This window comes from Aulostomus chinensis, chromosome 18 (assembly GCF_037954235.1).
Source record: "Aulostomus chinensis isolate RoL2024-O1b breed Wild chromosome 18, RoL_Achi_v1.0, whole genome shotgun sequence".
NCBI classification, from domain to species: domain Eukaryota; kingdom Metazoa; phylum Chordata; class Actinopteri; order Syngnathiformes; family Aulostomidae; genus Aulostomus; species Aulostomus chinensis.
The window spans coordinates 23,743,765-23,757,535 of NC_141337.1; the positions used below are offsets into that span (position 1 = coordinate 23,743,765).

Genomic DNA, 13,771 nt, shown 5'->3' on the forward strand with positions numbered 1-13,771 from the left:
TGACTAGACAGCAAAAATTTGTATGCCTCACCAGGATTAACAGTCCCATTTCATTCCTGTCAGTGTTTCGTTAAGATCTTTTATAAACGCCACTTGCCCAAACTACCAGTATATTACCACAATTTTAATATGCAAGAAAGTTATCACAAAACAAATGTTTGGATTGTGGCTCATTATTTTGCAGTTGCAATTGAAGTAGTTTAGGAGAAACATGGAGAGTGATGAAATATCAAACAACTCATTGCGACAAATGCTTTTATTACATGCCACAGTCAATGTCTAAGACCAGTCAGAAGTGGTCCCACCCCAGTCAGAGGCCTGGGCAGTTGGAGCAGTAGACCAGTCCTCCGTGGCAGGCTGCGTGCTCCAGTCCTCTGCAAGAGAAGAAGAAACAAAACTCAATTGAATCATGATTACAAAGTCAAAAACAACATTTATATTGAGTTCAATGCACCATTTCCAATGAACTCACCAGAATAAACTTCACCAGTCTTCACAGGTGGAGTAGCTGAAATGTTGTAAAATACAATTTGATTATAAAATCAGTTCAAACTTCTCTATCTTGATTAATCACACACCTGCCTTGAAAAAGTGATTTAATCTCATGAATGATCTCACCTGCAGGGAACTGCTGGATGGGCACAGATGGCACTGCAACACCCTCAGACCAGTCAGCCACCTCAGGCTGGGCAAACTCTGCTGCAGGGGCAGTCCATTCACCCTGGAACTCCTCCTTTCCAACAGCCTTCTCAGCTGCAGCCTGCTCTTCCTTCTCAATCTGAATTTAAGAAAAGTTAATTAGCATGCATGTAAACAGTACATAGAGCCTGCACAAGTGAAAGGGTCTACTGCACTGTCTTACCTCTTCGGGATCTCTGTAGAAGTACAGATCTGGCATGACCTCCCATGGGTGCTCCCTGGAAATTGTGCCCCTCATCCTGAGGACCTCCCTGGCCAACATCCACCACATCAGACCCACAGAGTGGTGACCCTATAACAGGCATTTATTTCAGCACATGTCCTATGCCCCACACTTCATCATGTACGATGTTCAATGCTACAATTAAATCTGTCACCACTGATTTTCTTCTTTTACGCTCACCTTGTTGTTACAGGGGATGGAAATGTCCACGTATCTTAGTGGAGAGTCAGTGTTGCACAGAGCAATAGTAGGGATGTTCACGTAGGAAGCCTCAGTCAGTGGCTGGTGGTCAGCACGAGGATCTGTCACAATCAGAAGGCGGGGCTCCCTGAAAGCAGCCTGGATCTGATTGGTGAATGTACCAGGAGTGAACCGACCATGGAAGGTGGTGGCACCAGTGGCAGAGGCGAACTTCAGCACTGCTCTCTAGAGTGGGAACAAACTCATTAATTCTCAACACATTAATCCTTTGTTATTTTGACATTTATACTGAGGTGCCTTGAGGAGGCAACAATTGAACATGTGGCTCAGGACACACTCAAACTCCAGTCACAGGACGTTAGTCCTCAAGGTGTTAGCGAAAACCCAGCCTGATCGCTCTTGCACACTTCCGACACCCACACACTGATTTACAGCAGTGCCAGGTTTTAATAGAGTGCATGAGTATTGTTGTACACAGTCTCAATGCAATAAACTGATTATGCTTTGCTGTACCTGTCCAGTGTTCCTGGAGGAGATGACACAGACATCAGCTGGGTTCTCAATGGCAACAATGGCCCTGGCTGCCAGCAGCAGCTTCTCCCAGGTCTTCTTCAGGTTAATGATGTACACACCTGATGAGGAATGTAAAATAATGTTTATTGAGGTTTATGCAATATGACCAAATACTGACATTTCAATGTGTCAGGCTGTTTACAAATGATGCCAATGGCCTTACCATCGCTTTTTCTCTTGTAGACATACTGTTCCATCTGGAAGTCCAAGTTGGTGCCTCCCAGGTGGGTTCCTGCAGCCAGGAACTTCAGCACATCTTCCTCCTTCATTTGAAGGACATCCAGACCTCCGGACATCGTGACCGCTTTCCCTGCGTTACGAGTGAGGTGGGAGAGCTGGAAAAAATTGAGGCATCAGTCCCAGTTCCTGGATAAAATGTGCTACAGCTACAGGCTTGAGGATGGTGTGTTCCTCATCAGTATCGATGAGATTTCTCATGGCCTATTGACCATTGTAAGATTACAAATTTCATTGCTTATTAGTTTCAAAGCACTGCATCGGAGGTGAGCTAACTTCGACCACATGTATGCTTACGAATCAGAATGATGATCCTTTACTTTCAATTTTCTGGCGGCAATTCCATTGTTAGCCCAAATAATCTTTATATTACCGCCACGTCCTATGATTATATGAACTGGATATGACAAATTGCAGTAGTTAGCATACAACATCGGGTGTTACGGAAACACGAGCGTCAGCGCGTGTCGATGCTAGCAAGCTAGCTACAGAAGTTAGCACTAATGGTTGGAAGCGGATCCACGGCGGTCAAGACGCGACAGGTCGGCTATTTACAGCCTTAATGGTTGATTAGATGATAGCATAACAACAAAACCCTCCTTCAAGAATATTTGGTTTCTCTTTATTGAAATACAATAGTTTAAACTCACCACGAAACAACGCCGTATGGAAGTCCGACCACACGATGGAAAAAGAGGCCGACAAAAGGAAATGACGTTGAATTTATAGAAGATTTACAAGTGTGTGATTGGTTAGTGACAAAGGTACAACCCCGGTAAGCGACACGTCATCTCCGTTTTATAATAGTCCCTTTTAACAGCAGAAATTTTTCCCCAAAATTCAGCAAAAATTATAGTGAATATGCGGCTACAAAAAAAATCAACAAGAGTTGAGAAATTTAATTTTGAAGAAAAAAAGCAATTAAAAAGGACTCGCTATGGTTAAAATGCAAAAGAAAAAAGTGAGGGACAGTTTTGAGATGTTGGATGTTGGTGACAAAAACAAAACTTTTTTTCTTAGGATGGCTTTAGAAATACTTTAAAAAACGATGTTGTACTTCATTCCTCATAATATACTGAAACGCATAGGAAAGGAGGCGTTAATTTGTTGTTGTTGTTTACTGGAGCCTCTCCCACCTGACACTGGGCAAGAGGCAGGAGGCATGGTATGATACAAATCTCCCCAAAATTGATTTTACCTTTTGGATGTTGGGCAAGAGAATAAGAAAAATGCTAAGGGGGTGAATATTTTTGCAAGGCACAATATTTGTTGTAATTGCATTGCACAAAGCCGTTTTTGCCTCTAAAAGAAAGAACTACAGTTATTACATGATGTGTGCTTTATTTAAAAAAGAAATGGTTTCGGTTTCAAATGCGATTGCCTACTGGAATCATTTAAATCTTAACTGCAGGAAAATTAGGTAAACATCTTTGAAAGTTTTGCTTTACAAACCAAGGACATGATTTTACCACAAATGTATTTTTATCCCAGTGTTTTATGGACTGCTCTTTTTATTCAAGTGTTCAAATTCATAGTATCCATTTTTGACTTGTATCCACTCTTATTTTTTGACAAGATATCCGTATGTCTGTTGATTTACATTGTATGAAAAAAAATCACATGATTTGCATGATAAAAAACTCAGAATTATCAACTACCCCAAAAACAATATAAGGAAGCCAAAAATATTAATTTATCTACCACATGCAAAACTTTTTTCAACATAACAGGACGAATGTCATTAGTGGACTTCAGTTATTGCTACCCAGGTTCATTCCGGAGAACAAAGCAGATGTAGTTTTACCATGTCGTCATTAGGTGGCGGTGTTCACTCGGTGTTGCCTCAGCAGGATGAGAGGTAACTGGAGGTCGGGATCATGGGTCGGATGGATATCCCATATTAAGACAATGGAGATGGAAAGACCATATTAAGACGATGGAGATGGAAAGACCATATTAAGACAATGCTGAGATGCTGACTTCGCAGTGAAAAACTCACAGCTGTGTTGCAACTCTGTTTGCAAAAGATAAAAGAGTTCCAGGAAAAGGGACCAGAATACGTACACAATGTCTGCTGAGCAGTTTGAGAAATAATTTAAAAGACATGTATATGTGCATGAGAGTGTATCTGACCAAACATGTTGGAGGTAATAGTCCTGAAGGACAACGTGAGGGACAAAGAACACACACACGCACAGGGGCAGATACTGTAAGTAGGCTCAGTGGACTGACGTATGGATGAAAGTCAAGGACATTACAAACACGGATGAAGGAAATGTTTTTGAGGGTTTTTTTTTTTAGAAAAGCAAAGTGTAATTACATGAGAACAAATCTCAAAGGTCAAAGTCTGTTTCTCTGATCAGTCAACACAAACAATAAGTGAAATTTGCTGACTTAATGAGAAACTAATACAGTCGATGACCATGACTTACCAGAGATCTGACCCTTACCTACACTATTAAAGACTCATTATCAAGGACATTGACGAGTTTATGATGATTTAATGATTAATGTGTAAAAATTTGTGTGATAATCATGACCAAATTAACTGGACAGAGAGCTGAGTGTTAATTTATGAAAGAAACACACTTCTTATCTATCATATTTATGTTAAACAAACAGAAAGATACTCTTGTGCAATTGAAAATGTGTTCTGGCGCTCCAGACGCCCGCCGCACAGCTGGCTACCAGTTAGCTTAGCGGCATGAACACTAGCAGAGGGCAGAGAGCTGTTGCAAAAACAACACGTGCAGCACAATCAGATAGTTGATGGTTTTAATGTTCCAGAGGGTTGACCATTAGCAACCCTATCAATTGATCACCATAGGTCATCGTTATTTCGCAGTTACCTGTGAATCAACAAAATAACTTCTCTCTCTCTATCATTTTAAACCTCCTGAGATGCAAGACACAGTTATTACTGACGCTGAATTCTGTGCGAGTCTACATATATAAAATTCACATCACTAAAAAAAGAGTCAGTCACAATATTTTAGAAGAAAAAAAAACTTCAAGCAGCCATCAGTATCAGTGTACACCTGTGTGACCCCACAGTAAGGTACATGAAAGCAGTAGGCAATGTTGAAACCGCAACTCATGATTATCTGCTTTACAGAGAAGTTAAGGAGGCAATCATTCTTCAATTGTTAACTAATACTTGGTCCCTGGTTACCTAATGGTTAATTAATACCTTAGATTTACATCGTGGTGCTGAAAGCAAAAACATGTGCAATGCACAACTGTAGCCAGGTGGCTAATATCCCCTGAGACCAGTTGGGAAGAATGTGACGTAGCTACTGCCACGTCACCAATATGGCATTGGTTGAGGGAGGACAGCGTCCACACCGAATTTTTGGATGGTTTTGAGTAGATTTTCACATCCCTCTCAGTGTCAGTGCACTTTGAACACAAGCACTCAAAATATTAAATGGTTTGTGCACAAGTATTTGGGACACAGCTAATGTAATCCAGTGGGGCAACTGGTTACCATCAAATTATGTTCAATAAAAGTGTAATTGGGTAATCATAAAAACAATCTGAGATCGTCAGGGTCCAAAAAATAATTGCACTTTTAGTGAGTGTAATGTAGCGGTAGCCATTTGCCCCACTCATTACATTACAGAATGCCCTGGGGCTGTAGGGCAGGGCAAGTGTTGCTTCATACTGTAGCAGTTCCAAGATTATTTCCAACAATGGTTCTTTCTGGGCAGCATGTTGGTGCAGTGGTCAGCACTATCACCTCACACCAAGAAGGTTCCTGGTTCGAGCCAGGAGCCTTCTTGAGTTGAGTGTGAATGGTTGTCTGTCTCTATGTGTTGGCCCTGCCATGGACTGGTGACCTGTCCAGGGTGAACCCCGCCTCTCGCCCAAAGGCTGCTGGGATAGGCTCCACCCCCCGTGACCCTTAACAGGATAAGCAGTAGAAAATGGCTGGATGGTTATTCTCATTACTCACTGAGACGAAAAAGTGTTAAACTCCTGTTCTCCATATTATCACTATATTCTTGACGAGCTCATGGGGTGTAACATTGACTTAACAAGCCGCAGCTTGATATTGTGCTGCAGGAAGGTTGAAAAGGGATTCTTCTGAAATTGTCTCTTGTCACCTAAACTTTAACTTTAAGTATATAGGTATATGTACTGCAAAATAGTGTGGGGATAGCACGTTTTCTGATTTGGGGGCTGGCTTAGCTCTGCTCTAGCTGTTTAGTAAGTTTATAGCATGTTGCAAGCATGCATTAGCTTAGTGATAACATTCCACTGACTTTCACACACTGGTTTCAAGTTGCACTATAAGTCAATGCAGAAGACAAAATATTGGATGAATCACAACAACAAAGTCAGTGTGCAGAAAACATTTTATTAAATCATCATAGAGATGAAAAGCACATCATAAAAACCAGAAAGAACCATCCTGTAGACAACCTAAGGTTCAATTTGCAGGTGAACAACAAAAATTTGCTACCACAAACGATTTCATAAACTTTGCCAGCTGCTGCAGTGAATACACACACGAGGATGAGAGCAGAAACCTTACCTCAGCCATAAATGGTACCTTTTTATGTTATTAATTCATATTTTGTAAGTGTGAGTGCTTCTGGATTTTTCTGAACACAGAAAATACACTAAATACTATCGCCCCCAAAATGCAATAAAAACCGAACAGTGGGCTTGCTGAACTGTTGCACCCCTCGGTGACAAAGTCAGTGTTTTACAGTTCTTCAGGCTGAGCACTCTGATCCTCTGTGGTAGGTTGAGGGATCAGGTCCTCTGTGGGAGGTGGAGAGTCCCAGACCTCAGTGGCAGGCTGAGCATGCTGGACCTCTGTGGCAGGCCGAGGGATCAGGTCCTCTGTGGGAGGCGGAGAGTCCCAGACCTCTGTGGCAGGGGGAGGGCTTTGGTCCACTGCGGCAGGTTCAGGGCTCCGGTCCTTTCTGGTAGGCTCAGGGTCCACAACCTCGGTGGCATGTTGAGTGCTCCGGTCCTCTGAGAAACTCACCATGACAGACTGAGTCTCCCACTCCTCAGTGGCAGACTGAGTGCTCCAGTTCTTTGTGGCAGACTGAGCGTTCCAGTTGTTTGTGCAGACCTCTGTGGCAGGCTGAGGACTCCAGTTTTCTGAGGCAGGCTGAGTGCTCCAGTCCTTGGTGGCAGGCTGAAGACTCCAGGTTTCTGAGGCAGGTTGAGTGCTCCAGTCCTTGGTGGCAGGCTGAGGACTCCAGGTTTCTGAGGCAGGCTGAGCGCTCCAGTTGTTTGTGCAGACCTCTTTGGCAGGCTGAGGACTCCAGTCCTCTGAGGCAGCCTGAGTGCTCCAGTCCTTGGTGGCAGGCTGAGGACTCCAGTCCTCTGTGGCAGCCTGAGTGCTCCAGTCCTTGGTGGCAGGCTGAGGACTCCAGTCCTCTGTGGCAGCCTGAGTGCCCTGGTGCTCTGGAAGAAAAAAAAAAAGCTCGATATGGCAAAGATCCAGGAAGGGAAAACACTGCTTACATGTTCAGTCAAATGTGCCATTACTATTAGACTCACCTTGATAAACAGACCTGCTTGTCACAGAGGTAGCTGAAACAAAGACATTCGATTAGTTGTTGTTAATTTCAAATCTATCAAAGGTCCAGTGAAAAAGACTTCAGTGTTTTTTCTGTCTTGCAGATATTGGCGTTTGAGTAGCCTAATCGCATGAGCCAGCAGCTCCTCGTTGCTGACGGAGTCCGGTAGGTGAAAATGATGGTTGTCTCATTCTTAAACCTGCTTAAGTGATAGACGACCAATTTCTGAAACTGTGTATATCTGTTTATAGTGGTTGAACGCTCGCAGAGTGACGCTAACGTTAGCCAGTCACAACCTGCTGCTGCTACATTTAGCAGCCAGCGATGAATAGGCTGTGACCTGTTGACTTCTATCTCAAAGGTTCGGAATCGATATTGAGAATCGGAATCGGACTCGGAATTGGTATAATCCAAACCATACCCAACCCAACATTTGAGTCATTTTTGTTATCCGTAGATTTCAGCTCAGTTTTATCCGTCAAAAATTCATTACAGTTTAGTCAATTTTAAGTCAAAATAGTGTTCTCTCTGTAATTCTTTTAGGGTAATAAGGACACTGACAACTGGAATCAAGATGACAACAACAAAGAGACTTGTAAAGCACCACTGCATTCTCACTCTCTTAACTTCAACTTGTGTGGCATCAAGATTCCTTTGATGGACACGTCTACCCTAGACTCTCCCACCAAAACATTGCTGCCAGGTTTGTTGCTCTATTTACCAAAAATAGAAGCTGTTTACACACAATAAAGTTGGTGAGCCATCTTGCCACCATTGTCTGTGAGGCTGACAAACACATCGCAGTCATGGCAATTCAATCCAAGACCAGGATGCATTGTACAAAACAAATTCTTTTTTAATGTCCTGGAATTCATAACTCACATTTTCATCCTGTCAAGTCTCGTTGAATTTTCATCATGTGTTTTGACACAGTTTTTATCATCACAGATGTATTTTAGCCAGTCTTTGTCACATCTTAAGCAGGAAAGACAAGTAGTTGACGAAAATAAACGAAATGATGGTTTGATAAGGGTGCATTCTTCATGAAATGATGGTTTGATAAGGGTGCATTCTTCATGAAATGATGGTTTGATAAGGGTGCATTCTTCATGAAATGATGGTTTGATAAGGGTGCATTCTTCATGAAATGATGGTTTGATAAGGGTGCATTCTTCATGAAATGATGGTTTGATAAGGGTGCATTCTTCATGAAATGATGGTTTGATAAGGGTGCATTCTTCGTGAAATGAGAGAACTTACATGCAGGGAACTTCTGGATGGGTACAGATGGCACTGCAACACCCTCACACCACAGAGTCTCTTCAGGCTGGGCAAAATCAGTCCAGTTGCCCTGGAGCTCCTCCTTTACAACGGCGTTCTCAGCCTGCTCCTCCTTTGCAATCTGAATATTGGTAGAATGTAAATTAGCAAGCATGTATAGCACCTTCCAAGAAAAATTGAAAAACTGAATTGAAAATCCAACGGTGAGGTGCATCACAGTCACTTGGCTTATTTTTTCCCCCCACAATATTTGGAAGTGGATTAAGGAGGACAATCAGTCCTTGTCTTGATTAATGTTCACAATCTCATGTGTTGCATTCACTTCACCTTTTTTCTCTTGCTTTAATGTGAAGGTCAACTGCAACAACTGGCTTAAGTTCAACATCAACCCTCCTGTGTGTTGTCAGTCTGTTTCAGGTTACGTTGGGAATGTCCTCATTTGGTGAAACTTGAATTTGCTCGATACTCAGTGTTTACTGTTGGCTCACGGCACACAGACACCCAGGTTTGGTTTGTGACGGTCGGAGCAGACAGAGCCTTCAGCTGGGCACAGCCCTGATTTCACTTGTGCTCTTTGTCACAGCTTGAGTAACTTTTTCCTTTGATGAACAATGCTTGCTTCTGTTGCTTTTTTATGAAATGCTTACTTTTGCTTGATGAATACTGCTGCTACTCATCAATCCACTTCTCCAACCATTCACACTTGGTTTTTTTTTTGGCATTTCGAACTGTTGAGGGATTTCTGTTGTTTTAGGCAGCATCACTTCTTGGAATCACCTCTCTCTCACTCCTGCCATGCCATCAATCAGCATGTCGTTCAGATCTGTGTACTCACAATGCATTAACATAAACCTCAAGTCTTAACAAAGCTTTCAAAGGTCTAGTCTTCTTTGTTTAAAGCAATCTCTGGCTATTCACGATTGTTTTTTCTTGGTCTGATGTAGTTAGCATGCTTGTGAGGTTGTTCTTTCTCCCCATCAACCCGGGTTAAAGTCTTGTCTTCCTCTCTGTCATTCTCTTGGAACTAGCCAGCTGTTGTTTAGCTGTTTGCTCAGAGAGGACACCCAAAAGTGACGTGACTCCAAATCTTCCAACCTTTGGTACAAAGCAGGAGCTTCCCAGTCGATCGAGAGATGTCTGAATCGTGGTGACGCTAAATTCACAAAGTTGCTGTTTCTTGTTGCACTTCTGATACCATGTGATATATTTGGAATGGACACATCATTTAGCTGAGAGCCGTGTCCACATTTGATTTTGTGTTCGTGCACGAGACAAACACTGCAGGACAAGAGAAGGGACAGAACAGGCAGGGTCGACACTCACACTCTCCCTGTGTGATTTAGCACACCAATACTTCATAGTAACCACACATATGTTGGACTCCAGTCGCTCCGTCAATTCAGGTGACCTATGTTCAACGATATACCAGAACTTGTGAATTTGCGACTGGTACTCATTTTTCTTTGCCTCGTGTCCACCTCATCTCTGCTTTCTCCCTGCATGCTGCAGGTAGGGGACAGAGCCCCGACTCCACCCAGCCACTGGATGCAAGAAGCTGAGCTGGTCAAAGATCCCAATGGGCAGAAGCACCACACTGTATAGTTACATAATTTGCTAATTTGCTCTGCTAATCGCATTGTCTTAAATCATGATGTCCATTTAAAATTGATTAACTTCTTAGCCCTAATTTATGGAAACAATAACATGGTTCCCTAATGCTACTGCACATGTGACCAGGTGTACTGCATCTTTTACCTCTTCAGAGTCTCTGTAGAAGTACAGATCTGGCATGACCTCCCATGGGTGCTCCCTGGAAATGGTCCCCCTCATCCTGAGGACCTCCCTGGCCAACATCCACCACATCAGACCCACAGAGTGGTGACCCTATAACAGGCATCTTCTTCAGCACTTCCTTCATCCCTTTTTTCAAACAGGGTAGTACTTGGCTGCAACAGCGTGCAAAATGTTCACAATAGGCCAATTAAATCTGTCACCACTGATTTTCATCTTTTACGCTCACCTTGTTGTTACAGGGGATGGAAATGTCCACGTATCTTAGTGAAGAGTCAGTGTTGCACAGAGCAATAGTAGGGATGTTCACGTAGGAAGCCTCAGTCACTGGCTGATGGTCAGCAAGAGGATCTGTCACAATCAGGAGGCGGGGCTCCCAAAAAGATGCTTGAAACCGATTGGTGAATGTACCAGGAGTGAACCGACCGTGGAAGGTGGTGGCACCAGTGGCAGAGGCGAACTTCAGCACTGCTCTCTAGAGTGGGAACAAACAAATTATGAATGTTCGACGCTCTTGCGCACTTCCTGCACCTGAACACTGACAGCTCAGCTTTAACAGAATATGTGTATATATTGTAAAGAGAGCAATGTGACTGTTTGTGATGTCGCCTGTGCAGTGAGACTGGGGCCCCTGAATGGACCCCATACAGGCTGAGAGAACAGCCCCTCTTGATTGAGGCTGATTCTGAGTTTTTATTTAGCAGAATATATCATCGCAGTCACATCTGCTATGGACCCAACCTGCTCGAGAGCTTTCCCAAACCAATGTGCAGATCCTGCTTGGTAGTACAGGTTCCTTTGCTTGTGCTGAAACATGAAATCTGCCATGATTTGATATGAGGCATGTCACAGATACCTACAGTTCAAATAAATGCCTCTGGAATACATTGAAAGATAACGCATCCGTTTATTTTTACTCAGTACGATTTGTGTGCAGGGCGGCACGGTGGTGCAGTGGTCAGCACCGTCGCCTCACAGCAAGAAGGTTCGGGGTTCGAGCCCCTGTGTGGAGCACAGGGTCTTTCTGTGTGAGTCTCCATGTTCTCCCTGTTCCTGCTGGGTTCCCTCTGGTACTCCAGCTTCCTCCCACAGTCCAAAGACATCAAGAGGGGACCAGGTTAATCCAGACTCTAAATTGACCGTAGGCGTGGCTGGGAGAGCCAATGGTTGTCTGTCTCTATGTGTTGGTCCTGCCATGGACTGGCGACCCATTCAGGGTGAACCCCACCTCTCGCGCAAAAGCCACTGGGATAGGCTCCACCCCTCCACCCCCCCCCCCCCCCCCGCGGCCCTTAACAAGATAAGCAAAAGAAAATGGATGGATGGAGTTGTGTGGTTTTCTACAGCCTCATAGTGACAGTAATCATGAATAAAACCAGATTCAGTATCAGATTCATTATCAGCAGATGAGAATCAGGAAGGGGACCTGAACCATTTTTCAGTGTATTATTATCAAATTATTATGTTATCCAACATTATTAAGTTATCTCATCATAATTTCCCATTTGATGAATGCATACTAGTGCTGTGCAATAATCAAAATGTAATTTAAATCACTACATGGCCAACAGCAAATGCAAATTTTAAATTGCAGGAGGGCACAATATTAAAGGCTGACTACGTAAAGACATAACTTTGAAATAAATATTGAAGTGCTACACTGGTATCCTGCCACACATTGTATTCCACAGTTACTCATAATATGTATTGGTGTACATTAAAAAAATTACATTCCATCTTATATAAAAAAATCACATCGCAATTTCAATATCAGTCAAAATAACTCTGATTGCATTTATTTTTTTAAGTTGTGCAGCTCGAATACACACACAACAATAAGTTTTGAAAAAATATAAACGTGGAATGTAATTGAAATGAAGTTGCTCAAAAAAAGAAAAAAGAGAGAGCAGTCAGCGAGTCGCACTGCTTCAAGGATCTATGGTCCCACTGTACCTGCCCGGTGTTCCTGGAGGAGATGACACAGACATCAGCTGGGTTCTCAATGGCAACGATGGCCCTGGCTGCCAGCAGCAGCTTCTCCCAGGTCTTCCTCAGATTAATGATGTACACACCTGATGGGTGAGGTCAAAATTAAGGTTTAGCTACAATCCAGATCATGAGAACTGGCAACCTTAGATGGCACTGCCAAACTGTCTCTGGATAACCTGAGTGGATTTACCGTCACTTCTTTTCTTGAAGACGTACTGCGCCATGTGGAAGTCCAAATTGGTGTCTCCCAAGTGAGTACGTGCGACCAAGAACTTCAGCACATCCCCCTCAGTCATTTGAAGGACATCCAGACCACCGGACATTCTGACCGCTTTCCCTGCGCTATAACTGGAACAGGAGGGCTGGAAAGTAAAATAGCACTATTGAAAAAAGTCACAGTAAGTTTTGTTGTGTCAGTTTGCTGCGCGGGATCAACTGTGTTTGTCTTGAGTTGAGTGATTCCTATCTCAAGTAAAAGCATTAATAATAAATACCATTTTGACACCGAGACAGAATTGAATTTTCTTTCAATTTATTATTCACATTTGTGAAGCATGCATGACTGAGGAATTTTGGTTCGCACAGAAGTTGAAGAAGATGTGAAAAGAATAACCCTAAAAATTCCTGTCATGGAATTCAACAGGAGAGACATAAGCCAACCCGGTTTTTCAGACGATCCAACTCGATCCTGTAGTCAAACAGGAGAGCTAAAGCTAAGGAGACTTCAGCCCAAAGGCTAAAGAAGCGATCCAATCCACATCCATAATTTAGGAATTTCAAAGCAAATTTCCAAACTCCCAATTAAATATATTTTTTATTTCAACGTAAATTTCTTGGATTAAACTAATTTACAAGGAGGAGATGGAATAATAAGTATTTAGAACTGCATGCTGGAATACTAGCATGTGTGCAAAAAGGTTAGCTTCACGGGTTAGCACAAATAGTTCAAATTAGATTAAAAAAAATCAAAACGCCGTATATACACTGAATATACAACCCCAGTGATTAATTTGAAGACAGCCTGGCTTTAATTGGGACATTTTTCATACCCTTCACCAAATATATTTTCAAAACTTACTGCGAAACAGCGCCTTGCGGAGGAAATCTAAGCGAACGGTCTGAAAGCGGGCGGAAACTTTCAAGCGTTTGATTGGTTGGTTCCAGTGAAGGCGCCAGTTGCATTTCTGGGATATCGCCACCAGGGGGGGTGTCGTCACGGCAGGATGAGTGGTCG

The 13,771-nt window shown here is 42.9% G+C and overlaps 2 protein-coding genes and 1 long non-coding RNA gene across 4 annotated transcripts; 1 reads left to right on the forward strand and 2 right to left on the reverse strand.

Annotated features, from left to right (window-relative positions):
* Nucleotides 1-241: 241 nt before the first annotated feature.
* rpsa (ribosomal protein SA) lies at nt 242-2,738 on the reverse strand. The gene is made up of 8 exons (XM_086184628.1): nt 2,584-2,738; nt 1,860-2,031; nt 1,637-1,755; nt 1,103-1,348; nt 863-991; nt 619-778; nt 473-508; nt 242-374 (listed from the first exon to the last, which is right to left on the reverse strand). The coding sequence occupies exons 2-8, from the start codon at nt 1,990-1,992 to the stop codon at nt 280-282; spliced, it is 918 nt and encodes a 305-aa protein (XP_086040754.1). The 5' UTR covers nt 1,993-2,031; nt 2,584-2,738; the 3' UTR covers nt 242-279.
* LOC147245833 (uncharacterized) lies at nt 2,414-8,316 on the forward strand. Its single transcript, XR_015109992.1, has 3 exons — nt 2,414-2,475; nt 7,580-7,641; nt 8,020-8,316. It is a non-coding gene; the product is annotated as an uncharacterized LOC147245833 (long non-coding RNA).
* Nucleotides 6,274-13,693, reverse strand: LOC147245834 (small ribosomal subunit protein uS2-like). Of its 2 annotated transcripts, none has more exons than XM_086184626.1 (8): nt 13,616-13,693; nt 12,728-12,899; nt 12,502-12,620; nt 10,778-11,023; nt 10,513-10,641; nt 8,737-8,878; nt 7,457-7,489; nt 6,274-7,360 (listed from the first exon to the last, which is right to left on the reverse strand). In XM_086184626.1, exons 2-8 carry the CDS (start codon nt 12,858-12,860, stop codon nt 6,645-6,647), a joined length of 1,518 nt encoding a protein of 505 aa, XP_086040752.1. In that variant the 5' UTR covers nt 12,861-12,899; nt 13,616-13,693; the 3' UTR covers nt 6,274-6,644. The 2 variants fall into 2 exon arrangements, with proteins under 2 accessions (XP_086040752.1, XP_086040753.1); XM_086184627.1 differs by having other exon boundaries at nt 12,728-12,885; nt 13,616-13,671.
* Nucleotides 13,694-13,771: the final 78 nt, after the last annotated feature.